The 27,140-nt window shown below is 43.5% G+C and overlaps 1 protein-coding gene across 1 annotated transcript in view; it reads left to right on the top strand.

The window, feature by feature from the left end:
- Positions 1–6,753: 6,753 nt before the first annotated feature.
- Positions 6,754–27,140, top strand: part of LOC141111682 (embryonic protein UVS.2-like) — a 32,745-nt gene continuing 12,358 nt past the window's right edge. Inside the window, exons 1-6 of the mRNA XM_073603831.1 lie at positions 6,754–6,778; positions 6,892–6,957; positions 7,663–7,803; positions 10,066–10,183; positions 16,576–16,754; positions 19,286–19,367. Of these exons, the coding sequence (XP_073459932.1) occupies positions 6,754–6,778; positions 6,892–6,957; positions 7,663–7,803; positions 10,066–10,183; positions 16,576–16,754; positions 19,286–19,367 (611 nt within the window). The remainder of the gene's footprint in view (positions 6,779–6,891; positions 6,958–7,662; positions 7,804–10,065; positions 10,184–16,575; positions 16,755–19,285; positions 19,368–27,140) is intronic.

The raw sequence follows: 27,140 nt of genomic DNA, 5'->3' as shown, positions 1-27,140 counted from the left end.
AAAAAATGAATTCAGAACTAAACAAACTGCACATGTCTCATTAATATTGCAAAACACTTTACTCCACCCTATTAGATTGTAAGCTCTTATAAGTGGGACCCTCTTATTTATTTACTTATTGCAGGTATTTATATAGTGCCATTAACTACATTTTCATTACACGGCCCAAAGTTTCATACATGTAGATGTCTTTGGTAATGTGTAATTAGCTTGGAGGTGTTGAGAAGAACGTTAGTTCCAGGGATAGAAGTGTGACAATTATCCGCCCTTCATGTAGTATATAAGGGGTAGGTGTGGGACACAGGAACATCTTCGTCAGACCTGAAAGGAAAGGATAGCAATCCAGAAAAGAGAATGGAGAGGAATTGGCTGATATCGCTACTCCTTTGTATCAATGTTTATGTACACAGCGTCCCACTAGAGGTAAGTCTTATCTGCTTCATTCTCCTATAGGGAACCTACAATGGTTTGAACCAATTTTATTTGAATGCTTTTAATGTAATTTTATACGCTTTTAAAAATGTTCTTTCTATTTTCAATTGTGAGGAAGAATGGGATAGAGTGGAGTAAAATTACAATTTTTATTTCTGTCTATGAGCCAATTAGGGGCATTTTTTCTTACTTCTTGTTCCTGTGATGCCCTTAAAAGGGGCAACGGCACAGGAGATACAGACCACAGTAAAAATACTGCCAGAAATTCTCACTCATTCTTACTGTATGAAAAATGTAACATTTTCCAGCTCTAAATAACACGATACACAAGAATTCTTTGTAATGCTTTAATGCAAAGGATTCCTGAAGCAGTATGGGCTAGCTAAAGAGACAAACTCGATAGATATAGCTTGCTTTTAAATGATACTAAAGAATATTTTTTTTTTTTGTTAAAAATAACAAACTTGTCGTACTTACCCGCTCTGTGTAATGGTTTTGCACAGAGCAGCCCAGATCCTCCTCTTCTCAGGTCCCTCTTTGGCACTCCTGGCCCCTCCCTCCTGTTGAGTGCGCCCACAGCAAGCAGCTAGCTGTGGGGGCACCCGAGCCTAGCCGCTGATCTGTGTGTCCATTCGGACACTGAGCCGCTTTTCGGCCCTGCCCCCTCTCTCTTCTCATTGGCTCACTGACTTTAATTGACAGCAGGGGGAGCCAATGGCGCTTCGCTGCCGTCTCAGCCAATTAGGAGAGGGAGTCCCAGACAGCCAAGTTTCTTGTGCAACATCGCTGGATCGAGATGGGGCTCAGATAAGTATTAGGGGGGCTGCTACACACAGAGCACAGGGGGGCTGAGGAGAGCATGGGGGGATGTGCAGAGCACAGGGGGGCAGCGGATAGCATGGGGGGCGGCAGAAAGCACAGGGGGGCGGCAGAGAGCATGGAGGGATGTGGAGAGCACAGGGGGCGGCAGAGAGCATGGGGGGCGGCATAGAGCAAAAGGGGATGTGGAGAGCACAGGGGGGCAACAGAGAGCATGGGGGGAAGTGAGTCCTTGAGGAGTAAATGAACAGGTTTTGTAGCTACCAGCAACACCAGCTGTTTATGCTCACCTTCGCTTTGCTCCCTGTTTGCCCGCAGAAGCAAGGAAAAGAGCCTCTGTGTAACAGGGTCATAGAAAAGGAGGGGGGGAGGGTATGGGTAATTGGTATTTTATCTGCCCCTTCCTGTTAGTTGCACAACATTTTCAGATATCTGTGGAAGCTGCACTGCCTCATCAAGGCCCCTTTGTATAGTGCCTTCCTAACTCTAGTCTATGGCAGCTGAGGGCATCTAATGTGTACCCATCACATCCAGTAAGCTAAACAAAAATGGAAATCATACCTATTTAAGACTAGATTTTAGAGCTTGGTGCACATTGAATGGATTTGCACACAACAAACAAAACAATATATTTTGTAGAACTCTTGCCTAGCCAGCCAACAAAAAATACAACTACACTGTCTTTAAAAACAGAGGTCTTAGTTGCACAGTGGAATATATTTGAACGTTTTTGTGCCAATAGTTCCGGTTAAAAATGTGTACTCAATGAAAACATACTATATCTTGCCCTTATTAAAAGACTTGTTTCTAATTGCATTTCAAAATTGCTTACTTATCTTTCAGGGGCCTGGCCTCCTCCAGTATCAGTTCCAAGGTAAGAAATTGAAAAAAAAAATACCCTCTAAATTCCTCGCAATTGGAATTTCTTAGTAAATTCTTGAAAATACTCAAATTGATAGTGTAGCCTTTGTCAACCAGGGTTCTGTAGAACCCCAAGGGTCCTCCAGAGGTTATTATGGGTTTCTTGAGCACTGAGCAATATCTGTCTTTCAGATAAGGTACCATTGACACCAGTGATCCTTTAGGTATCTGTAAGGGGGCATTCTACCCACTAAACACCAATGTAATGGGGCTTTTCTTCACTGACTCTCCCAATGGCCACCAATGTAATGGAGGTTTTCGCTCACTGACTGTCCCAACGACCAGCTGTGTAATTAGGCCCTTCTCCACTGACTCCCCCAATGACAACCAGTGTAATGAGGCTCTTCTCACACCGAATCATCCATTGACCACAAGTGGGGCTCTTTTTTCACTGACTCCCAAACAAGGCACCATTAACTCATCAATTGACCACCAGTGTAATGGGGCCCCTTCACCACTGACTCTCCCAATGAGCACCAGTGTAATGGTGCTTTTCTTCGTCTGACTCTCTCAACGACAGCCAGTGTAATTGGGCTCTTCTATCACTGAATCACCCATTCACCACCAGTGTAATGGGGCTCTTTTTTCACTGACTCTCCACACAAAGCACCAGTGTAATAAGGCCCTTCTTTCACAGACTATTTCAGTAACCACCAGTGTAATGGGGCTCTTCTCTCAGACTTTTTTAATAACCACCAGTGTAATGGGGCTCTTTTTTTACTCACACTACCACAAAGCACCAGTATAATATGCCCCTTCTCCATGGACTCTCGCTTAAGACCCCCAAGGTAATCATCTGTTCTCTCATTGACTCTTCCAATGACCACCAGTATAATGGAATTTATCTATATTGACTCTCCCAATAAGCGTCAGTGTATAAGGGCCCTTCTTTCACAGACTCTCCAATAATGACCCGTGTAATGGGGCTTTTCTCTCACTGAATTTCCCAATGACCCCCAGCGTAATGGTGCTTTTTTCCTGCTGACTGTCCCAATGACGACCAGTGTAATGGGGTTCTTCTTCACTGACTCTCCCAATGGCCACCAGCGTAATGGGGCTTTTCTCTCACTGACTCTCCCAATGACTATCAGTGTAATGGGGTTCTTCTTCACTGACTGTTCCAATGACCACCAGTGTAATGGGGCTCTTTTCTCACTGACTATCCCAATGACCACCAGTGTAATGGTGCTTTTCTCCTGCTGATTCTCCCAATGACAACCAGTGTAATGGGGTTATTCTTCACTGACTCTCCCAATCACCACCAGTATTATGGGGGCTTTTCCTTACTGGCTCTCCCAATGGTGACCAATGTAAGAACATACATCTAAGTATGGCACATTCCTTTCTTTTTATTTATTCTAATATCTCAGTTTTCTGGTTGTGTTAATGAACCATGGTATATAAATATAATATTTATTATTAGTTATGTAGAAGCTCCTTAATTTTGATGAAAAGTTATTTCAAGTGTTCCTCTATGTTAAAAGGTTTAAGAAAGTCTGTGATAGTGAATTGTAGCAGACACTTCCAAAATGTCCTTGAATTATTTGGAAAATGTAATTGTCACTGTTATGTACAATATGTACATTAACATAAAAGATTATGATTTTTACATTTTGCTTAAATCTGACTACTGAATGGCACACAGACCATAGTGAAAAACAATTTTTTAGTAAACCAGCATTGCGACTTTGGACCATTTTTGGGAACATTTCTGGGGGCAAACAAACCTGATGTTCTTGATCACTCTGTGAGCACAGTTACTCTCTATCTTCTCCCCACTGCACTGATAAAAACTCAATCCCAAATCCTGCTATTCAATTTAACCGGCAGTATTACTGAACTGGAACGATTGGTCCCAACAGATTATTTATGAGTAAACAGTTTGAACTGTGTATCCATGTTGAGTGTGGATACAAGGGCACTACCTGAAAATACTCCAAAACTACAAAGTAAAAACATAATACATGCATACTTACCTCCAAGACCGTGTTTCTTGTGGATTTCTTGGTAGGTTTTCCAGCTGATCTGCAGCCATAATAACAGCAGTAAGACCTAGGATTCTTTATGACCCATTGGCTTAATTTTCATAAAGAATGGGCACCCCCATGGTCACTTAATAAGACCTCCATCCACAAATACTTACTTCTACAAGTTCTCCTTATTATTCTATTTAACTGCAGTAGTTTAATTCTTGTGTAGGCTCCATGTTGGGCTTTGTCAGAGCTTACGCAGGGTTAATACCCTTCTCCCCTTCCCCGTGTGAGATTGTTTGGGCTTAGCCATTGGCCACCTAGGCCCCAAGCACTTCATCCTGGGAGCAAGAGAAGCAGGTCACATGAGCACCCAGACTTGGAATTGACTAACTCTTAGGGTTCCAACAGATGAAAACAGTCACAGGGGAGCAAAGAGATGGTATCAGTTGGTGGGTTGGGGGGTAGAGAATGGGCTAACTTACAGATTCATTTAAAATGATGAAACTGAATGATATTATAAGATTATTCACTGGTATATTATATAATTTCTTGCAATCCAGCTCCAAAACCAACAGCAAAACCTCCTTCTGAAGATGTATTGAGAGCCATTGAGGAGATGAACAAAGGTAACAACTGAGGAATGGGTTTTGAACTTATATGGTGTAAAAGAATAAAGATAGGTAAAACTAATTAAAAATTAAAGCTAAACTCCAGGAAGACATGCATATTAATGCAGCTCTGCAATCATTAATACATCATTAAATGTTTTTTTTTATTTTCTTTTTAAAGGCACAAATGTCAAAACTACAAGTAAAAAATAGTACATGCCTGCATACCTGCAATACTGTGTTTCTTGTGGGTTTCTCAGTAGGTTTCCCAGCGGCTATGCAGGTGTAGCAGCAGATCCTATCACTCTTTATGACCTTGATTTATCAATTTCTGCAATAAATAGAAAACGTGACAGGTTCTCTTGATAAAGCACCCCCGTCCACTGATATTTACCTTCCACAAGTTCTTCTTAATATCCTGTTTACCTGCAGGAGTGCGGAGTCCAATGCCAGTGTGAGCTTCATGTTGGTCTGTGTCAGAGCTCACATGCGCTTAAGGATGTTCTCTCCTACCTTACATAAAAGTATTCAGGCTTGACCATTGGCCACCTAGTCTTGGAGCACCACATCCTAGGAAAGCAGGTCCCCATACCTGGAAGTACTTGGTAATTCTGATGGTTCAGACAGATGCAAAGAGTGGCGGGAGAGATGTGGGCAAAGTTGACAGGTTGATAAGGCAGCCCCATCCACCCATAATTGCCTTATGCAAGCTATCCTTATTAATTTACCTGTAGTAGTGCAGAGTCTAATTCTAGTGTGAGCTTCATGTTGGTCTGTGTCAGAGCTTACTTGGGCTTAATGATGTTCTCTCCTACCCTACATGAGAGTATTCAGGCTTGGCCATTGACCACCTAGTCCTGAAGCATTACATCCAGTGAGTAAGTGAAACAGGTCATATGCTCCCCCGTACCTGAAAGTATTGGGTATTTCTGAGAATACCAATAGATGCAAAAAGCGGCGGGAGAGTATGAAGATGTGGGCAAAGTGACACGTTCTCTTGATAAGGCACCCCCCATCCACTCATACTTGCCTTCTGCAAGCTCTCCATAATATCCCATTTGTCTGCAAGAGTGCTGAGTCTAATCCTAGTGTAAGACCATAGGTGCCATTGCAGATGGACCAACCATGCTTTGATACCATGCCAGGAAATGAAGAGTGGCCGCCAGTTTTGTTTGTTCCACCCATATGTACCTTTTGGAGTGTGTGGTTACTAGTCTTAAAGGATATTTTATTCTAGGTGGACTACCTCCATCTGGCATGATTACTCAGTTTTTGGCTTTTTTGTCAGTTTATCCTCACTTCTTTGTTGTGTGGGGTGCATTTTTGATAAGGTGACTCTCCACAGGAGTATCTTCCACTGTGTATCTAGACTTCACCTGTGGGATAATAGTTCCTGTATATCTTCTTACATGGCTTTTTACATTGTAAATCTTGGTTGGAAACTACCATTTAGTTTGAGTTCATATTTTGACGCTACCATGTGATACATTGGAGACAAGAATTTGGATCCGGAGGAAGCTTAATGTCAAGCGAAACATGTCAATCTACTTGTCTTCCCTTATATCATAATAGATCTTCATACCCCTTTTACTTGATTAGAGGGTAGTGGATTTTAATGTATTAATAATATTGCATTGTTTTGTTCTCTGACATTTGTTATTGCGGCACATAAAAAATCCCCCTGTCCCACTTTCCTCATTTGTGGTCTGTTGGGACTTTCTCTTTCATATAATGCGTTTAGTTTTGGAGAAGGTGCCTGCTTAAATCCTGCAAACGAGATCCTCCAACTTTAAAAGTAATCCTAGTGTAAGCTTCACGTTGGTCTATGTCAGAGCTGACATGGACTTAATGACCTTCTCTCCTATCCCACATGAGAGTATTCAGACTTGGCCATTAGCCACCTAGTCCAGGAACGCTTCTTCCTAAGAGCAAGTGAAGTAGGCTCCCCCATACCTGGAATGATTGTATAATTCTGAGAATATCGACAGATCCAAGGAGTGATGGGGGAGCAAGAAGATGGTTTCAGTGGGTGGGTTGGGGGCTGTGGAGAAAGGGCAAAGTGACAAATTCATTTTAAATTACGGAACCCAATAATATTATATTATTTATTGTTCTTGTCTTGCTTTTCTGCCGTCCAGCTCCACAACCAACATCAGAACTTCATTCTGAAGATGTTATGAGCACCATAGAAAGGATAAACAAAGGTAATTACTAAAGAATGGGTTTTGGGCTTCTAGAATTAAATATATGTTAAATAATATGTAGCGTTACCCTCAAAGGATCCGCTTGGTAATTTGAGTTCTCTGTTCTTGCGCCTTGGCTCCAAGAACAACCTCAGCTCCTATGGTACTACTGGTTGAGTGAAAGTTACTGCAAGCACATATAGAAACACAAGTGTAAATATCTTTAACTCGAGTTATCATTAAACTAAAATTTTCACATTTTGGGTTGTCCCTAGAAAAGTAATAGAGGGAAAATCTTCCAATGAGAACTGGTGACCTGGAGGTCCCCAAGGTATTCCCTTGATTTGCAGGGATTTCCTATATTTTACCGTGTTGGCTATGGGACAGGAAGTGAAGGGAAATCTCCCCAATAGTTACATAGTCAGGTTGAAAAAAGACAACAGTCCATCTAGTTCAACCAATGGGACACAGATGGCAAAAAATAAACTGACCGGGGTTATAACTCTCCCTTACTCTATCCTTACTCTGTCCAAAATGAAAAAGAAAAGTTTTGATATAACAAAAAGTTTTGACATAGTTCTATTCTAACATATGTTTAATTTGATGGGACATATTGTCTATCTAGGATCCTTTTATTCTTGAGGTGCAAATGTGAAAGCTAGACTATTGTGCATTATGTGAACATAAACCTCTCCAACGTGAATGTTTTGGGTTTTTTTTGTCCAGGAAGTGGAGAACTCTTGCATCACAGCGATATTAAAACCAAGGAAGGACGCAGTGCTATGGAATGTCCCTCTAAGAACTGTTTTTGGTCTAAATCTGCCAACGGTCTTGTTAATGTTCCATACGCGGTGGATCCTCAATTCAGTGAGTGACCCCTCTCTTCTCCTAATATGGTGCAAACAAAAGTGCAGCTCTAGTCACCAATCACTTGTGAAGCCCCCTAGGAAAGTCTCTATCACACCATGCAAAGCCATATTTCAAGCAGCCTGAGCAGACTCCGTTCAAGCCACGGCCTCCCAACATGTTTTGAGCCGTCCAGGGCTTAATCATGGAGGTCATGGCGAAATGTGTTGGAGGGGCGTGACTTGGATAAAGTCTGCTGATGCTGCTTTTACTGTCATACAGCTTTGCATGGGGTGCAGTGATAGGGACTTTCCTAGGGGCTTCACATAGTGTATATAGTGAGGGCAGACTCCCATCTAACCTGCACCCCACAGTGGCATCTATTGAACACTGCTGGGAAAGTATGAGTGGAAACCCTAAGCTTCGTTTTGGTTCACAAGAAATCTCATTGGCCATCATGTGCAACAGTCCCAATATGCATTATTGGTTTCCTTCCTCCAGTTATTATTAATAATAGCCTGGTGATTAGAGAGTTCCATACCTCAAGAAATTTTCACATAACTTATTAGCAGTTGCTGAGGTTTCAGTCACATAAATGGAGCTTCCATGCAGGCTGCTTCTGCAGTGCAGCCCCTTTAGCTAAACCATCGTGCCCTAGAAATCCTTTTTCATGTACTGAAATATTTACTTGTAAAACATAGGTTGAATATTGATAGTGAAGACAAATATTAAATTAGTTAAAAAATATTAACTTATATAATATATAAATATAAATAAGAAAAAAATAACTATAATAAAATTGGTCAACTAGTTTGCCTTTTGTGTGGAGCTTCACAAATACAAAAATACAGTCCATAGTCCATCTATGTAGCCCTTTAAAAATCACTTAAAGAATATGTAAACCCAACATTACAAATTCCATATGTGCCTGCTGTACCATGTATCCTGTTCTCTTTGTATGAGAACCCTGGCATTCCTGCCATTCCCTCTGCTTTCCTATTAAAAACTGAGCACACTAGGCATGAAAGTACAGCATGGTCAGTTCCCTAGCTGTACTGAGAACTCAGTCTGTTCTCCTCCGATGATCAAGCTTGTGCTGATACCCCCCCCCCCCCCCCTACACAGCTATTCACTGGAAAGATCAGTGTACTGCTGTTTCACCTGCCCCAGCTTTCTGAGCTCCTTATGCAGCTGAGAACAGAAGGTATGTGATCACTTATTAAAACAGGTGTTTATAATTTATATTTTAAACTGAATAGGTTGCTTTACAGAGTGAGGGTTTACATATACATTATGATATTTAAAATAAATTAGCATTATACTCAAAATCTGTCTCTGTGTTAGATTCCCATAATTCTTTGCACTTCAGAAATCAGGCTGTTAGTGGGAATGTTTGCACTGTAAGCCTTCACCAGCTGGACTGGATGGGGAGGGAGGAGTGTCCGGAATGATGCAGCTCTTGATATGAGATTACAATAGTTTATTAAGGGTCCGAAAATGTACAGAATGAATCAACACGTTTCGAGGAATTGCCTCCCCTTTTCAGGCCTAACGTATAAACATGAAAGTATACAATTTTTATACTGTTTTGTTTGTATGTTAGACCTGAAGAAGAGGGAGGCAATTGCCCTGAAACGTATTGACTCATTCTGTACATTTTCGGACCCTCATTAAACTATTGTAATCTCATATCAAGGGTTGCATCATTCCGGACATATGGCGCTCTTCCCCCATCCAAGCACTGGTTTACTGAAACGACGGCACTTGCCGTACTAGTATGGTAGCAGCCCAAACCGCCAAAAGGGGTCCAATCGCCTACAGAACCACCTACTAACTACCAGTGAACGTTTAAATTAGTCTAGCGTGGTTTCCATCTTAAACCATTCACCAGCTAGTCAACACTTAAAAGTTTAAGTAAAATGTTAAAACATTTAGGTGAAGCCGCACTGCCTTAACTTAATACTATCTAAGCTCCCAACCTGGGGCAATGAAAAAATTAAGAGTAGGCTTACATTGGAGGGAGTATCATTCTTCTCAAAGATACAGCAACACACTAGAAGCCCAGACTCACTCAAGGCAGCTAAAGACCCTCCACAATAGGAATAGGGTTTAAAAATGTTAACACCTAAACCATACATTTTTTTATGCCAAGCTAATCTCTGTTTTATCTAAAAAAAAAAAAAAAAAAAAAATACTTGAAAGTACCATTTATTTTAATAGGTAAGTGCTATTCATTTACCCTGCAAACCTTATTAAAAATGCATATTCTTATTTTTATACCAGCCGTGGATGAAAACGCTATCATATCGAGAGCCATATTGGAGTTTGCTACGCTGACCTGCATCCGTTTTGTCCCACGCACCTCAGAGGCAGATTACGTGAACATCATCAACGATGTTGGGTGAGCATGTTGTTGGTGAACAGACAGTAGTTGACAAAGATGGCAGATGTACAAAAAAAAAAAAAATTGGAGCTTTTCTTGACACTCATCGTTCTTGCTCAATATGTCCTTACATATGGGCTCGTGGCCTCCTCACTCTTATCCCCCGTACACACGGTCGGACTTTGTTCGGACATTCCGACAACAAAATCCTAGGATTTTTTCAGACGGATGTTGGCTCAAACTTGTCTTGCATACACATGGTCACATAAAGTTGTCGGAAAATCAGATCATTCTGAACGCGGTGACGTAAAACACGTACGTCGGGACTATAAACGGAGCAGTGGCCAATAGCTTTCATCTCTTTATTTATTCTGACCATGCGTGGCACTTTGTGCGTCGGATTTGTGTATACACGATCGGAAATTCCGACAACGGATTGTGTTGTCGGAAAATTTTATATCCTGCTCTCAAACTTTGTTTGTCGGAAAATCCGATGGAAAATGTGTGATGGAGCCTACACACGGTCGGAATTTCCGACAACAAGGTCCTAACACACATTTTCCGTCGGAAAATCCGACCGTGTGTACGGGGCATTAGACTTTGAAAAATAATGTTTCCTATGTAAATGACTGAATTACAGCCCCTTGTCATTTACTGTGACATAATTCAGTGGGTAAGTAGTATACTTACCTATCCTGGCTTAATGCTTCGTCCTCCAAGAATGGTCAAACAAGGATGGTAGGAGATGTCAGAGATGACCTACAGGCCAAAGACCATTGCCTTTTGCCCTATTATAACTGGATAGACTATATCAGTGGTCTCCAAACTGTAGGCCCAAGGGCTGGATGTGGCCCTTTTCTTGATTATTATCCGGCCCTTGGGGCATTATTCCCCCCCCCCACTTACTGTCATCAACAGTGGGGCATAGTTCCTGCTACTGACACCAACAATAGGCCACTAATCTTCTGACCGACACCAACTATGGCACATTATTCCTCCTATTAATATCAATGATGGGGCACTATTTCTCCCAATGATACCAACAATGTGGCACTATTTCTCCCAATGATACCAACAATGGGGCACCATTCCTCTCACTGACACCAATGATGGGGCACTATTACTCCAACTGACACCAATGATGGAGCATTATTCCTCCCACTGACTCCAAAAAAAGGGCACTATTACTCCCACTGACACCAACGATGGGGCACTATTACTCCCCTTAAAACCATTTAAGGGGTATTGTTTAATCCCACTGATGTCAAGACATTTTCTTCTCCCTTTGACCTCAGTCTGCCCCCGCCCCCCCCCCCCCCCTAAAATTTGAAGGACAGTAAACTGGCCCTTTTTTTTAGAAGGTTTGGAGACCCCTGGACTAGATGAGCATTCAGTAAGGCGCAATGGAGAGTAAAACTGAATTGCACAGCAATCCACAAAAAAAACTATTGATTTCCAGTGTACTGCGAAGTGTATTTGTTATGACTACACCCCCATCAGGTGATGGGGGCTCACCTGAGGCTGGGAATTCTAGGCACAGGCCATTTTTCACTAGAGACCCTGAGGGTGGAGATGGGTTTCGCTGCATGCTGGTACAAGATTGAGGCCATTAGGATCGACCCACCAAGGGATCAGTGAGGACAGTGGGGCTGTGGTGCAGAGACTGAAGACCAAAGTGTAGTGGGGACCAAGCAAAGGGTCTTGGCAGGCAGGAAGCAGAGAGGGGTCAGAGTTCCAGGTGGGCAAGGAATAAACAGTAAACTAGGCTGGAGTAGTAGTTCAGGTAGAAGGTCTAGGCAGGCAGCAAGCAGAGAGTTTTTAGACAGTCTAGATCGGCAACAAGGTAGGCAAATGACAAGGCAGGAGACGAGGGAAGGGTCAGGCAATCCAGGGTAGCAAAAAAAGAAAACTAATCTTGGAAAACCCAACCTGAACTGTAAGAAGAGTTCTTATTTACACTTGCTTCAAAATGTGGCATTGGACACGCTTTTTTAAAGCACTCTGAATGGCAATCAAAGCGCCTATCACTAAATAAAATGGTTACCTTGCAGTCCTGTTCACACGTTGCACTTGCTTTGCTTCACTGCAAAATTGATATCCCATGACGCTTTCTTGGTGCTTCAAAGCATCTCCAAAGCCTCCATAGAAGTCTATGACAAAGCTCGGTAGCAGCGCCTTCAGCTTTTGAGGGGCTTTTATTCTGCATTAGCTTTGCTTTGTTTTGGAGGCATTACAGGTATGAGATATCCCAGGATGCATTTGGAAAACAACAAGTTAACTAGAAAGACATCATCAGCAGTCACTTCTGGTTCATGTGTATATATTCTGGAAGTGTCTGGTGCAGACGTCACATCTGGTGTGCAGAAAAGAGCAGCAGGAAGGTGAGCGGGGTCCAGACCAGAGCGGAGCAACTGGTAGACCACACACATGGTGTGCAACATGGGAACACTATAGTGGAAGGTGAGCGAGGACTGGAGAGAGAGGACTGAGAGGAAAAGGATCAGCAGAGCTGGGGGATCGGAGCAGGAGAAACTAGCAATGACTAGACATGTGCAATTCGTTTAGTTCCGAATTCGTTTTTTAACAAATTTTGACGAAGTTTCGGAATTTCCGAATTTTTCAATTTCCGAAATTACGAATTTCCGAATTTCGAATTTCCATATTTCCGAATTTCTGAAATTCCGAAATACGAATTTCTGAATTTTCGAATTTCCGAATTTCGAATTTTTAGTATTTTTGAATTCCGAATTTTTGAGTTCTGAATTTTCGGAATTTGAAAATCCGAAAATTAGAAAATCTGAAAAAAAGAAAGAAAATCGGTAAAATTCGAAATAATAACTAACTATTAAATTATAGGTATTGGAATTTCCTTTCAAATTTGGCTGTTTGTGAACGAGTACAAATTTATCCAAAGTTACGAATTATCTGAAATAACGAATGCCGTATCTAAACGAATGTAACGTAACGATCTAATAATAATAAATAACAATAATAATAATAAAACCTTTTTATTATTATTATTTATTATTAATTTGTTCCATTCCATTTGTTTAGATGCGGCATTCGTTATTTTGGATAATTCGTAACTTCAGATAAATTTGTATTCGTTACGTTCACAAACAGCCAAATTTGAAAGGGAATTCCAATACATAAAATTTAATAGTTAGTTATTTCGAATTTTACTGATTTTCTTTCTTTTTTTCAGATTTTTGAATTTCCGAACTTTTGAATTTGAAAATTCGGAAATTCGAAGTTCGGAAATTCGGAAATCTGAAATTCGGAAATCCGAAAATTTGAAATTCAGAAATCCCGAAATGTTGAAATCCCGAAATTTCGAAATTCGAGAATTCGGAAATTTGAAAATCCGAATTTTCGTATTTCTGAATTTCCGAAAAAAGCAAAAAAACAAATGAAACGAAAACAAACACATTTTTTGTCAGTGCACATGTCTAGCAATGACACACGTGGTGAGCAGCATGGGAGCAATATAGTGGGAAGTGAGTGGGGACCAGAGAAAAAGGATTTTCAGCAAACCAGAGGATCAGCAGACCTGGGGGTTACTACTGAGAAGGGGATCAGCAGAGCCAGGGTGTCACGTACCTGGTCAGAGGACTGAATGCTGAGAGGGCCTTCCTTGCGGCTGAGTGCAGAGCAATCCTGAAAGTGATGACAGGGAATGCTATGCCCAAAGAAGCAGGAGTTGCCAGCTGCAATAGGCTGAAGTGCAGAAGAGATGTACACAATGTAACAGCCGGACGAGCAGGATGCACTGCAGGGCAAGCAGCATGCCTCAGATACACCAGGCGGTGCTTGATAGTAGGGAGAGCCGGGATCAGGGTCAGGAGTCAAGCCAGTAGTCATACATGGGATATCAGCCAGGAGCCGCAGCAAAGAGCTAAATCAAGAACGAGCCGGGTCATACACTGGAAGTCAGGCAGCAGCGGAGTCAGGAGAGTAAGCTGAAGTCATGCACTAGTGATTAGGCAGAAGAAAAGTCGATAGAACAAGCCAAGGGTCAGAAGCCAGGAATTGAGACAAGAGGTCAAAGGCAAGCTGGGACAGTAACAGGAAATTTAGTAACAGCAGAAGCAGAACACAGGAACAAGCTGAGGATCATCCAGCAACTTGTGGATCAGACTGCTGACTTTAAATAGGCCACTGGGCGCCAGGATCTGTCACGCATTGCATGCGCCGTGGCGCATGCACGATTGCGCATCAATATTCGCAGCCATTATGCGCATTCGCACTGGCAAGCGCCCAAGTGCCCGTAATCTGTGATCCTGTTGAGTGTTGGCAGAGGTGCCAGTTCTTCTGCGAACCATTCTTTGACATGGGGATACGACTGAGTGGGGTTGTTGGGAGTGCTACTGAGCAGGGAATCTGCTGAACGAGGGTACTGATAAGCTGGGGATCTGCTGAACAGACTGAGCTGGGGTTCTACTGGTCACCTTTAAGGACCGAGTCTCTTTCTGAGATTTGTTGTTTACAAGTTAGGTTTTTTTGCTAGAAAATTACTTAGAACCCCCAAACATTATACATTTTTTTCTAACACCCTAGAGAATAAAATGGCGGTTGTTGCAATACTTTCTGTCACACCGTATTTGCGCAGTGGTCTTACAAGCTCACTTTTTTTGGAAAGAATACACTTTTTTGATCTGAAAAGACAACGGTAAAGTGAGCCCAATTTTTTTTATATCGTGAAAGATAATGTTACGCCGAGTAAATTGATATCCAACATGTCATGCTTCAAAATTGTGCCCGCTCGTGGAATGGCGACGTTTAAAAAATTCTACAGGTTGCATGTTTTGAGTTACAGAGGAGGTCTAGGGCTAGAATTATTGCTCTTGCCATACCGATTGCAGCGATACCTCACATGTGTGGTTTGAACACCGTTTTCATATGTGGGCGCTACTCATGGGTGTGATGGGGCGTGTTAAAAATGTTTTATTTTTTTTTCTTATTTATTTTACCTTTTTGTTTTTTATTTTTACACTGTTCTTTAAAAAAAAAAAAAAAAACTGTGTCACTTTTACAATGTAAAAGTAAACATCCCTTGTAATAGAAAAAAAGCATGACAGGACCTTTTAAATATGAAATCTGGGGTCAAAAAGACCTCAGATCTCATATTTGCACTAAAATGCAATAAAAAAAAAAAAATTTGTCATTTAAAAAAATACAAAAAAAATGTCCCTTTAAGAGCTATGGGCAGAAGTGACGTTTTGAGGTCGCTTCCACCCTGCAATGATATGGAGACGGGTGGGGGCCATCTTCCCCTCACTCGTCTCCATGTCACACAAGGGGAAACATCCGATTGCCTTTTACCGCTGCCGAAGGCTCCGGTAAGCGGCGGAGGGCACCGGAGCACGACGGGAGGGGGGGCCTCTCCAACGCCGATAAAAGTGATCTTGTGGCGATTTCGCCACAGAGACCACTTTTATCTTGAAGCTAGCTGCTGCCATAACAACGATACTCCTCTTCAAAGTACCGATGCACAGTGGAACCTCGGTTTGCGAGTAACGGGGTTAACGAGCGTTTCGCTAACCCGAGCACTGTATTTCTAAAAATCCTAACTCTGTTTGCGAGTGTTGTCTCGCAAAATGAGCAGGATTCAGGCCAAAAGCGGTGTGCAGTACCGCTTTTGGCCTGAGGTGGCCTGAGGTGGCCGATCGGCGCTGTTCGGAAATACATGGAAAGGCCCGAGGACAGTTCGACTGACCTCGGCAAACCTCGGAAAGGCTCGTGAACGGAGTCTTTCCGAGGTTTGCCAAGGTCCGCCGAAGTGTCCCTCGGGCCTTTTCGGCCGTTTCCGAGGCTCTCCGGCGCCCCCCCGCCTCTGGCCGCATGCGGTATTGCATCCCATTGAAGTTAATGCGGAACAAATTATTTTCGTTTTCATTGACTTCAATGGGAAAACTCGCTTTGATATGCGAGTACATTGGATTACGAGCATACTCCTGGAACGGAGTATGCTCATAATCCGAGGTTCCACTGTATAACGACGGTGGGCGGTCCGGAAGTGGTTAAAACAAATAGAAAATCAATACACACACAGGGCATTTGCCAAGCTTCATTAAAATTTCAAAAAAAAGCATCACTGAAGCATCAAAAACACATCAAAAAAGCAGTAGGCTCTTTGATGGGTGTTGAGGTCGAAGCAAGTGTAGAAGATACTTTACAAGGAAATCCAGATCTGTAAAGTGCAAGAAGAGCTGGAATGAGCCTGGGAATGAACAATGACTGAACAGAGCTGGACACAGCAGTAACGAGCAGTGCCTAAGCAGAGCTGGAAACAGAATTTTAATTGGTTACTATAGGCTAATGCACTTTTCTTATTACTTTATTGAAGTAGCCTCATTAATCTGTACAGCATGGGTGTACCTCGATTGTAATTTTGTTTTTGTTGGTTGCAGCTGCTGGTCCTTACTGGGTTATTCCGCAGGAGCCCAGGATTTATCTCTGGATAGAAGCGGTTGTGTTTATCATGGGGTAGTCCAGCATGAGCTAAACCACGCCTTGGGAATCGATCATGAGCACAGCCGAAGCGACCGAGACTCGTACGTCAAAATCCTATGGCAAAACATTGAACCTGGTAAGATTCATAATGGCAGCTTCATTAAACGTCAAAATCCATTTATGTCAAACTTTACTGGTACTAGAGTGGAAAGACACTCAAAATATTAGTAGTGTGTATTGTATCTATTCACAAATATCTTTGCTGAATTGTCTTTGCTGAAACATTCCAAGAGGTGGACACGTTTCGTATCAATTAGCTTCTTCAGGACCTTTACATCTCTTTGAGGCAAAGATGTAAGTGTAGCCAGGTCCCAGGCCTCCTCTAGTCTAATGAGCATCTTCAGAGCCAAGAACGGCTGACCTTCTTCCGTACAGAATGGGTTGTGAGGCATAGTGGGTGTAATGCAAGATAGATTCATGGGTGCCAGACACTTCTTGAATGCAAAGAGATTTTATTTCTCTTGAACAGAAATGTGGGAGAGATTGTTAGGGCCAAGACAACCTTAAGCAGTTGCTTAATTGGCAGACTCCGAGACTTCTACAGGAGAATAGCCATGCAGGGAAAGGCTTCCAGCAAGACGCCACATCTGCATGTGCAGGAATGCTGTCTCCTAACAGTTTCTAACACAAGGTGTAATAGTTTCTTCAATTCCTTCACTTCCACTACAATCACTTCTTGTAGTTCTTCAACCCACTGAGCTCCCATTCTCTCTCACTAGACTTGACAATTCACTGCCACTGAATCCCTTGAGCTCCTCCAAACTTAACGGTAGTATCTTCCTCAAGCGTCACCCCTGCCTCTCTGCTGGGTCCCTAGCTTGGCACTCCAGATACCCCTCAAGCTTCACCTCACTGACCTGCTTTGGTCCCTGGCTTGACACACAAGGCTGATCTACAAGCGTCACCTCCACTGGCTGGGTCCCTGGCTTGATACCCACTGAAGTTTCCCGATTCTTCACCGTCCCCAGTTGGTGAGAATTCTGCTCCGGTACTTGCTTCAGCTACTCACCATGGTCCCTGGTAACAAGGTGGATGGCCCCTTAGTGACGCCAACTTCCCCTCTACCACCGACCACAACAGGTTCTCCGGCCGGCCAAGCCGTCACTTTCTGGTTGGAGTACAAGCCCAACCCTACGCTGCTCTCCTGCTTCTGGATAGTCCCCCAGACAGCCTAGCAGCCAGATGTGCCCGGGATAGGCCCAAACTCCCACCTAGCAGCCTGGACAATACAACACACGTCCACCTAGACAGCCTTCCAGGTGGCATAGAACACCGATCACCTGACTACCCAAATATATAGGCTCTCCCAGCAGGCCAAGGGTTCAATAAAACCCCTGCCCATTGGCTGGGATACTCCATATACTCATTATCTGACCTTGCATTGCCCTTGTCTTATCTAATGCCACCAAGTGCCTAGTGGCAAAAGAGAAAAGTACAGCAATTACAGACTTAGGTTATAATCAATTGATCCCTAACAATGGGCCAAGGCAGCTATACTTGGCAGGTACATTTAGGAGCAATCCTGCCTAAACATAAGGGTGCTACATAAAGGTCTTGAAAAAGCTAATTGATGTGAAATGCTTCAACCTCTTGTGATATTTCAGCAAAGACAATCCAACAAAGATATTTATGAATAGATACAATATACACTATATTACCAAAAGTATTGGGACACCTGCCTTTACTTTACACTCACATAAACTTTAATGGCATCCCAGTCTTAGTCCGTAGGGTTCAATATTGAGTTGGCCCACCCTTTGCAGCTATAACAGCTTCAACTCTTCTGGGAAGGCTGTCCACAAGGTTTAGGAGTGTGTCTATGGGAATGTTTGACCATTCTTCCAGAAGAGCATTTGTGAGGTCAGGCACTGATGTTGGACGAGAAGGCCCCCCCTCTCCTGCCATAAATCCAGGTCCATAAATAATGGGGACATCAAGACAAATCTAATCTTTTTGGCTCTATACACCACCACAATGGATTTGAAATGAAACAAACAAGATGTGCTTTAACTGCAGCCTTTCAGCTTTAATTTGAGGGTATTTACATCCAAATCAGGTGAACGGTGTAGGAATTACAACAGTTTGTATATGTGCCTCCCACTTTTTAAGGGACCAAAAGTAATGGGACAGATTAACAATCATCCATCAAACTTTCACTTTTTAATACTTGGTTGCAAATCCTTTGCAGTCAATTACAGCCTGAAGTCTGGAACGCATAGACATCACCAGACGCTGGGTTTCATCACTGGTGATGCTCTGCCAGGCCTGAATAGAAAAACCTTCCCCCTGTTATTATACTGATGTCTGGAATGGATCCTTGCTCCGTGGAGAATCAGTGATCTATTTGCAAAGGTCTGACACACCCCTGCTGAGTCATCGGCAGAGTTCTCCAATCAGAAAGGAGTATAATCTTTGTAAGGGTCAGGGGCATATTGGACCTTTGCAGTGAGACCACTGCTTACACACAGAGAGTAAAGCTTCCACTCTGCAACATGCTGGTAGGAACAGGCTTTTTCACTCAAGCTGTGGCTGCTTTAGAATGAAAATGAACTTTAGGACATTGAACATAATCTTACCAATCATAAGTAACTTTTTTTTTTCTTGCAGACTACAACGCCAGCTTTGAGAAACATAATACCAACAACCTAAACATGCAATACGATTACACCTCTGTAATGCATTATGGAAAGTAAGTATGCCATTTATAGCTTACCTTATTTTGTTGCTAAAACACAGATTTTTTTTTTTTTTTCCAACAAAGTTTTTTATTGTAAATCAGAATGCGTACAAGTCATATCATTTGCACATATTTATACATGTATACATTGCAATGTAATTGTACGTAAAGTAAAGATGTTTACATACATGAATGGTCTGTAGTACGTTGCTTCTGATGTTCACTATTGATACTATCGTTTAATGTAGGGTATGATTATAGTATTTTCATTGAGGGGAGTTATTTCTCCAGTGGAAAGAAATTTACAGTGGTCATGAGCAGGTTTCCGAGTCCTGTAGCCATCGATCCCATATTCTGTTGTATTTGTCTGGGCACCCTCTATTGATATATATCACCCGTTTATATGGGAGTGTCCCATTTACCTCTGCTTTCCATTCTTTAGTCTCGGGTGGTAAGGAACGCATCCATTTCCTGGCTATTATCTTTCTGCATGAGAACAGGGTCTCCTGCAGAAATACCTTGGTGTATTTTTCCAGTGGGTTCGGGAACACACCTAACAGGCATTGTTTGGGGTCCAGTGCCACAGGTGAGCCCATATTGTCGTGAAGGAAGGTCACTATCTGTTTCCATAGGCCCTGTATCTGTGGGCATGACCAGAGGAGATGGTAGAACGAACTCTCTGTGGACTTACACATGGGACACAATGTTGAGCAGTTATGTTTGTATCTGGCTATCCTATGCGGGGTTAAGTATGTACGGTGTATTATATTTAATTGTGTCAACCTATCTGACAGCTTGGGAGATACTTCTTTACATGTGTCCAATGCTTCTTCCCATTCCTCATCTGCTAGGTTACCCAGATCCCTTTCCCAGCGGGATTTGAGGCCGTATGCTATTTTTGTGGCTATTGGGATAGTGAGCATGTTATAGAAACAGGAGATTAATTTTTTTGGGTCTATGTCTTTTATGATTGCTATTAGAGGATTGGGGGCTGACTGTAGTGGGAGTTGTGAAAATTGTGCCTGTATTGCGTGTCTCAATTGGAGGAATCTGAATACCATATTGCTGGCCAGATGGAATTCCTCTTTAAGGGTGTCAAAATTTTTAAGGGTTCCGTTTGACCAGATATGGTGCAAGTAGAGTACACCCCTCTCCATCCAGGGTCTCGGGTCTTGGATATTGTGGAGCTCTGGTAGGCCTCTGTTACACCATAAGGGAGTGAAGTCGTTATGTCTGGGTATATTGAGTTTGTTATTTGCGAGTTCCCAGATGCGTCTATATTGGTACAACAGGGATGTTTTGTGTGTGTTACCTTCGTTGGTCCTAGTGCCCATGGTGATAGCATATATGGAATCTGAGATTCCTTGGGCCCATTGTGGGCAGAGTAGCATCCGGAATCTTTCACTGTCCACCTTATCTAAATGGTAAAGTTGGGAGAGTTGGGACGCAATATAGTAATGATTAAGGTCTGGAAGTGCTGTACCTCCCATGTTTGTTGGGTTTTTGAGGGTTTGCCATGCAATCTTGTGTCTGTTTTTCCCCCACACAAAGGGCTTGAGAAGGGACTCCATTATTTTAAAGTGTTTTAGGGGTATGTATGTTGGGGTATGCCAAAGTATATATAATATTTTAGGGAGTAGTATCATTTTTATTAGGTTGATGCGGCCCCATACTCCTAAAGGTAGTCTAGTCCACGATTGTGTTTTAGTTTTAATAAGGGAATATAATGGTTTGATGTTGAGTGTTATATAGTCTGCTGGGTTTTTGGAGGTATTTATTCCTAAGTATTTAATTGTGTCTACTCTTTGTAATGGCAGGGTGGCTTGGAATTCTGTGAGTGGGAAAGTGTCTACTGGTAAAACTTGGGATTTCCCCCAATTTATTTTAAGGCCCGAGAATTTCCCAAATCGTTCAATTGTCTGAAGAGCCCGGTGGAGGGAAGGACCTGGGTCCGCCAAATAGAGTAATGTGTCATCAGCGTACATGCTGATTTTTTCTGTGAGGGTTCCAGTTTTTAATCCTATGATCTCTGGGTCTGTCCGGATAGAAATCGCCAGTGGTTCCGCAGCCAGAGCATACAATAGTGGGGACAACGGGCAGCCCTGTCTCGTGCCTCTGTGGAGGTCGAACTTCTGAGACGGCCATCCATTTGCCACCACTTTGGCTGCGGGATTCTGGTATAGTAATTGTACCCATTGAATGAAGTTTGGACCAAAACCATATCGTTCCAGACAGCACCAGAGGTATCCCCACTCAACCGAGTCGAAAGCCTTGGCTGTATCAAGGGTGACTATCACTCTTGTGCCTACATTCTCATGTATAGCCTGCAGGTTTATAAATAATTTCCGTAGGTTGAAGGAAGTGTTACGTCCCGGCATGAAACCTGCCTGGTCAGCATGGATAAGGTTGAGTATCGCTTGATTGAGTCGCATGGCTAGAATTTTGGCCAGAATCTTAATATCAGCCTGTAGTAACGAGATAGGGCGGTAGGATTCCGGGTGACCCAAGTCTTTTCCCGGTTTAGGTATCAAGACAATTGTGGCCTCGCTCATAGAGGATGGGAGGGTGAATTGTTGAAACATGGCATTATAAAGGGTAAGCAGTTTGGGGGTGATAATTTCGTTGTAATGTGAGTAAAATTCTATGGGTAACCCATCGGAGCCAGGGGATTTAGATTTGGCAAAACTTGCGATTGCGGTGTCTATTTCTTCTTTAGTGAGAGGGGCTTCTAGAAGCTCCCTTTGTTCAAGCGTGAGTTGAGGGAATGTTACTCCTTCCAGAAAGGGGATCATATCGTCTGATCCCTCTTGGGTCCTAGAATTGTATAAGTCCATAAAGAACTCCCTAAATTTAGATGACACAACAGGAGGGTCTGTGATTTTTTGTCCCTGTGGGCTATGAAGCGCAATTACCACTGGGGGTTTGTCCTCATTTCGAGCTAGAAACGCCAGGAGTTTTCCAGCTCTCTCACCCTGCTCAAAATACTTCTGTTTAGCAAAAAATAATTTCTGTCTTGCTTTTTCGTATTGGAGTTGGTTCATGATCCTAGATTGTAGTTTTAAGTGGGAGGCATTAGCTTGGGATGGGTCATTTTGATATGTGTGTTCTATGCGTGAGAATTCAGTCTCCGCCTTCTCATATATATCTGATGAGTTCGCTTTGATCTTGTTGATGCGAGTTATTAGGGAAGCCCTGGCGTGTATTTTGAAAGTTTCCCAAACTATCAGGAAAGAGGCAGAGTCTGTGTTTTCTCGGAAGAAGGTCTCCCATTCGGCTGACAAGTCATCATCCTCTGGCAACAGCGTCAGCCAAAACGGGTTAAGGCGCCATGAAGTTGGTGGTTTATCTATATGGAAGGTGAGGGTGATCCAATATGGAGTGTGGTCCGAGAGCAGTCTAGGACCAAACTCTGTCTCAAGGAGACGTGCTAACAGATTTTGGGATATAAAAATAAAATCAATTCTTGACATGGTATTGTGTGTTGCTGAGAAGCAGGAGTATTTACGCGTGTGTGGGTGTTTATGCCTCCAGGTGTCTATCAAGTGAAAGGGTGAGAAAAGCCTGGCTAGTTTAGTATCTTTGGGGGGGTTTGTAGCAAGTGGAGTTGGTCTCAGTCTGTCCAGTTCCTCATTAAGTGTACTATTGAAATCTCCCATCCATATTGTCTGAGCTGTTGGGTATTTTGCTATAAAGGAGATTCCCTCTAGTAGTATGGAAGTGGAAAATGGGGGAGGGACATAGACTGCCAGGATCAAGAAGGGTTCCCCGTGCAATTTAGCGGATATAAATATATATCTACCTTGTGGGTCAGTGTGTAGCTCGCATAATTCAAAGTGCACTGTTTTTGCAATAAGTACCGAGACACCTCTCGAGTGTGTTGTATGGGTCGAGTGGAATGCCCAACCCACCCACGGGCGACGCAGTGTCATCTGGAGTCTACCCTCTATGTGGGTCTCAACCAGGGTCACCACATCCGCTCTTTGCTTTTTAATAAATGCGAGGGCTGCCGCCCGTTTAATTTTATCACGTAATCCCCTCACGTTCCATGTAAGGAACTTCAGTGATATTCTAGGCATTGTTGTTTGTGTCTATATATTGGTATGCTGATGTAGCTTTTAGCCCCATTGTGGCGAGGCGATGTAGGATGGTTAAATAGCAGAGATGGGTGATAAAACATATTGTATTTGTCCAGTAGACACCTGATGGAACCGGGACGTGTTGGTGTTATAGATATTGCAGTTAAAGTGTGCACATTTAAGTTCAGTTTTTCAGCTCCCCTTTTCCGCTCCCCCCTCCCAGCAACGTCCCCACCCCAGTTAGTGCTAGCCTGCATCAGTAACAGATTTTTCTTTATGTTTTTGCATCTGATAGTGTGATAGAAGAAGAAATAATAAAAGGGCAATAAATGAAATGGGACGGACTTCTGTGCACTCAGCCTGAGGCTCCCTTTCCTTAGAAGAAACAGAACTGAAAGTATCAGGCTCCTAATACATCTGCAATATAACATGCTATGGGTAGCAGTTGAGCACCAGTTAAACGTAGGGTATGGAATTGTCACACACAGGTTAACCGGAGCACTTGTAGTTGAATCTGGCTTTTTAGTTTCCCCCTCCCCCTCCCCCTCCCCTGATGCATATTCTCTCCAATTGGTCTCGGTGTGTATGCATGACAATGCTTTCCCTATGAACCCAGACTTGACGCTATATTGAAAGGTAACATATTTATATAGAAACGGGAGTTGTAATAGAATATGTTTTTGTGATTTCGATCTACACCCTTCTTTCCTTGATTGGAAAAAAGCAAAAATGGTTATATTCTTTTTGGTTATGTGATGTGACTCACTGCATGCAGCGTCTGAACACCAGTGAAACAAATGGTATGTCAGCGCCGTACGCTTGAACATTAAAACACTTACATTGAAATTCAACTTGTAGGTTTCCCCTCCCCCCTCCCCCCTCCCTGCTTTGCATCTTCCCCAACTGATGCTAGCATTCACCCATAACAAAACTTTCTGTACAGTCTCGGCCCTGACGGCATATTGAAAGAAAAAATAATGAAAGTAAAGTACTTGAAGTAGGATGATTGTCTGCGCACCTCTAAACTTCTCCTTCCGTGGAAGAAGAGACACAGAGAGGGCTAACCTCTCTTCACTCAAGTGTGTAACTGGAGTTTGCACATTATCAAGGTTGGTGCTGTTGTGGTATTTTCTTCTTAGGCCGCCAGTTCCAGACTTGTATGGGGGCAGAGTACGCTGCACTCTGCTTGTGGACTGTAGGACTGCAGCAGTCCAGAGCTCCATTGAAATGTAAAAGTAATGAGTGTAGTTCGATCATTTAGGGATTTGTCCCAGGAAAGTTCCAGCATTGTGTCTCAGAAATGATCCGCAGGATACAAACTGGATCTAAGCCCACACAGGAGAGTATACGTAGATATTTGTGTAGGCACTGTGTCTCTCTACCCCTTGGGCTATTCTTCACAACGGTAACAACTGGTGAAGTAAATAGGGGTAGGTGTTCAGTGGAAATTGATAGTGGGTTGTTGTTGCAACTATTTCAGGGGTGTGCATGTGAAAGATTAACGTATGATTACATACTCACAGACACTTTAATCCGCCTTCTCCAGGTTGCTTCTGCGTTCCAACCAGGCCATCAGCTCAGCGGGATCTTCAAAAAAGGAAACACGGCCGTCGTGTTCCACTCGGAGACGCGCTGGAAACAGCATGGCATATTTCATGTTGAGGTTTCTAAGCTTGCGCTTTGCTTCCATGAAATTTTGTCTGCGTCGCTGCACCTCCGCCGAAAAGTCAGGGAACACCGCAATTTTTACGTTGCCTAGGGGGATGTTGCCCCTTTCCCTTGCAAGTCGCAGGGCAGCGTCTCTATCCTTGTAGTTGAGCATTTTAGCTATAAAAGTACGTGGTGGGGCTCCTTGTGGCGGCGGTCTGGCGGGCATGCGGTGGGCTCTTTCAACTGTCAGCATGGGGGAGAAGGCCTCTCTACCGTAGGTCTTGATGAGCAATTGCTCCAGGAAAAGCGTGGGGTCCTTACCCTCAGCCCCCTCCGGCAGACCAATGAGGCGGAGGTTACATCTCCTGCTTCTGTTCTCAAGGTCTTCTTGCTTGGAGAATAGTTGTTGGATTTGCTGCTTCATGTGGTGCACCTCCGTTTTCATTGGGGGAATGGTGTCCTCCATGTCACTGATGCGGGTTTCGGTTTCTTTAACACGGTCTCGGAGTTTGTGGAAGTCTTGTCTAATCAAGGATATATCTACCTTGACTTCTTCTATCTGTGAGGCAAGTGATGTTCTGCAGAGGGTTATTGCTTCCAGCAGCTTTTCTGTGTCTCCCGATGTGCGCTCCTCACCATGTGCAGCGTCGCCGTCATTTTCTGCCTGTTCCTCCTTGTCTTGTCGGCGGTATTGATCTAGTTTAGATGCGGCGGTTTTCTGAGCCTTCGATGGCGACATGATGTCCAGCTGTTAGGGTATCTGAGGAAATGGGGACAGGAGCTGATCTTGCTGTGTCAGTGTGTGAGGTATTACCCCTCCTTTCTCAGAGATGTTGGCAGACTGGAGCTATGCCCTGTGAGACACAGAGGGCCGAGTAGGTACTATTTGGAGGGGAAGAGCAGGGCCGTAGGCTGTGTTACAATACAGGCAGAGGAGGTAGGTGTACCAAAATGGCCGCCGGTCATAGCCTAGAGGTCTAGGCCGCAATCCAGGCCGTTCTCCCTGGGCCTTTGATGATTATGTGGGTTAGTAATCAGGGGGATGGGTGCAGTCCCGTTCTCCCAGGGGGTTATCCCGCAGCCAGGTACCTGTGTATTGATGCAGGCTTCAGGCAGGGCCGCAGACAAGGAGGACCAAGATGGCCGCGACCTCCGGTGGTAGGCCGAAGCCGCGGTCTAAATTTAATGTGCCGCCGGACGGGAGATCGCCGCTCCGTTCGGGCCGTCACGCGCTCTTTCTCCGCGGGAGCCGGATAGTTCTGCTCCAGATGTCCCAGGGACACAATCCAGCCTGTTTGTTAGTGCAGGATGTCCAGGATTAATGAGGATTAGGAGTGGTGGACGGAGCTCTGTGTCTATACGTCCTACTCCATGCTGCGTCAGGCCACGCCCCCTGCTAAAACACAGATTTGAATGAAATTTGCAGTGCTGCTCTAAGGTGAGACAGAGATCTCCCAACCGCTTGCCGTGAATGTTTCTGGCATCAGTGCTCCATTCAGAAGTGTGAGAGCATTATCAAAGAGAAGAAAGAGTGCCGCTCACCAACCCAGTGTATTAGTATGTAGATGAATTTGGCCTCAGCCAGCACCGCTCCAGCCACGCCTCCCCTGACATGTTTCGCCCCAGTGAGCCAGAGGGACGTGGCTGGAGAGACGCTGGTTGAGGGCACATTTATCTACATCATGGGTGCTCAACCTGTGGCCCTCCAGCGATTGCAGGAACTACAAGTGCCATCATGCCTCTGCCTTTGGGAGTCATGCTTGTTGTAACTGTCAGCCTTGCAATTCCTCCTAGGACTTGTAGTTCCGCAACAGCTGGAGGGCCACAGGTTGTGTGCTCTGCTCTCCTGTTTAGCGTGGTCAGTTTTTAATAGGGAAGCATTGGGACTGGCAGGAACAACCAGGGATTTCACACAAAGGAAGCAATACAAAGAGAACAGGATACATTTTCATACAAGTACATGGTACAGCAGCCACATATCAGGAATATTAAATGTTGGTTTTACATATACTTTAGGTCATAGAGAACGTTTTTTGTTTTGTAACCTTCCATTAAAATA

Source organism: Aquarana catesbeiana, linkage group LG11 (genome assembly GCF_042186555.1).
Source record: "Aquarana catesbeiana isolate 2022-GZ linkage group LG11, ASM4218655v1, whole genome shotgun sequence".
NCBI lineage: Eukaryota > Metazoa > Chordata > Amphibia > Anura > Ranidae > Aquarana > Aquarana catesbeiana.
The sequence above is the reverse complement of the archived record's forward strand: the minus strand, read 5'-3'. Positions and strand labels throughout refer to the sequence as shown.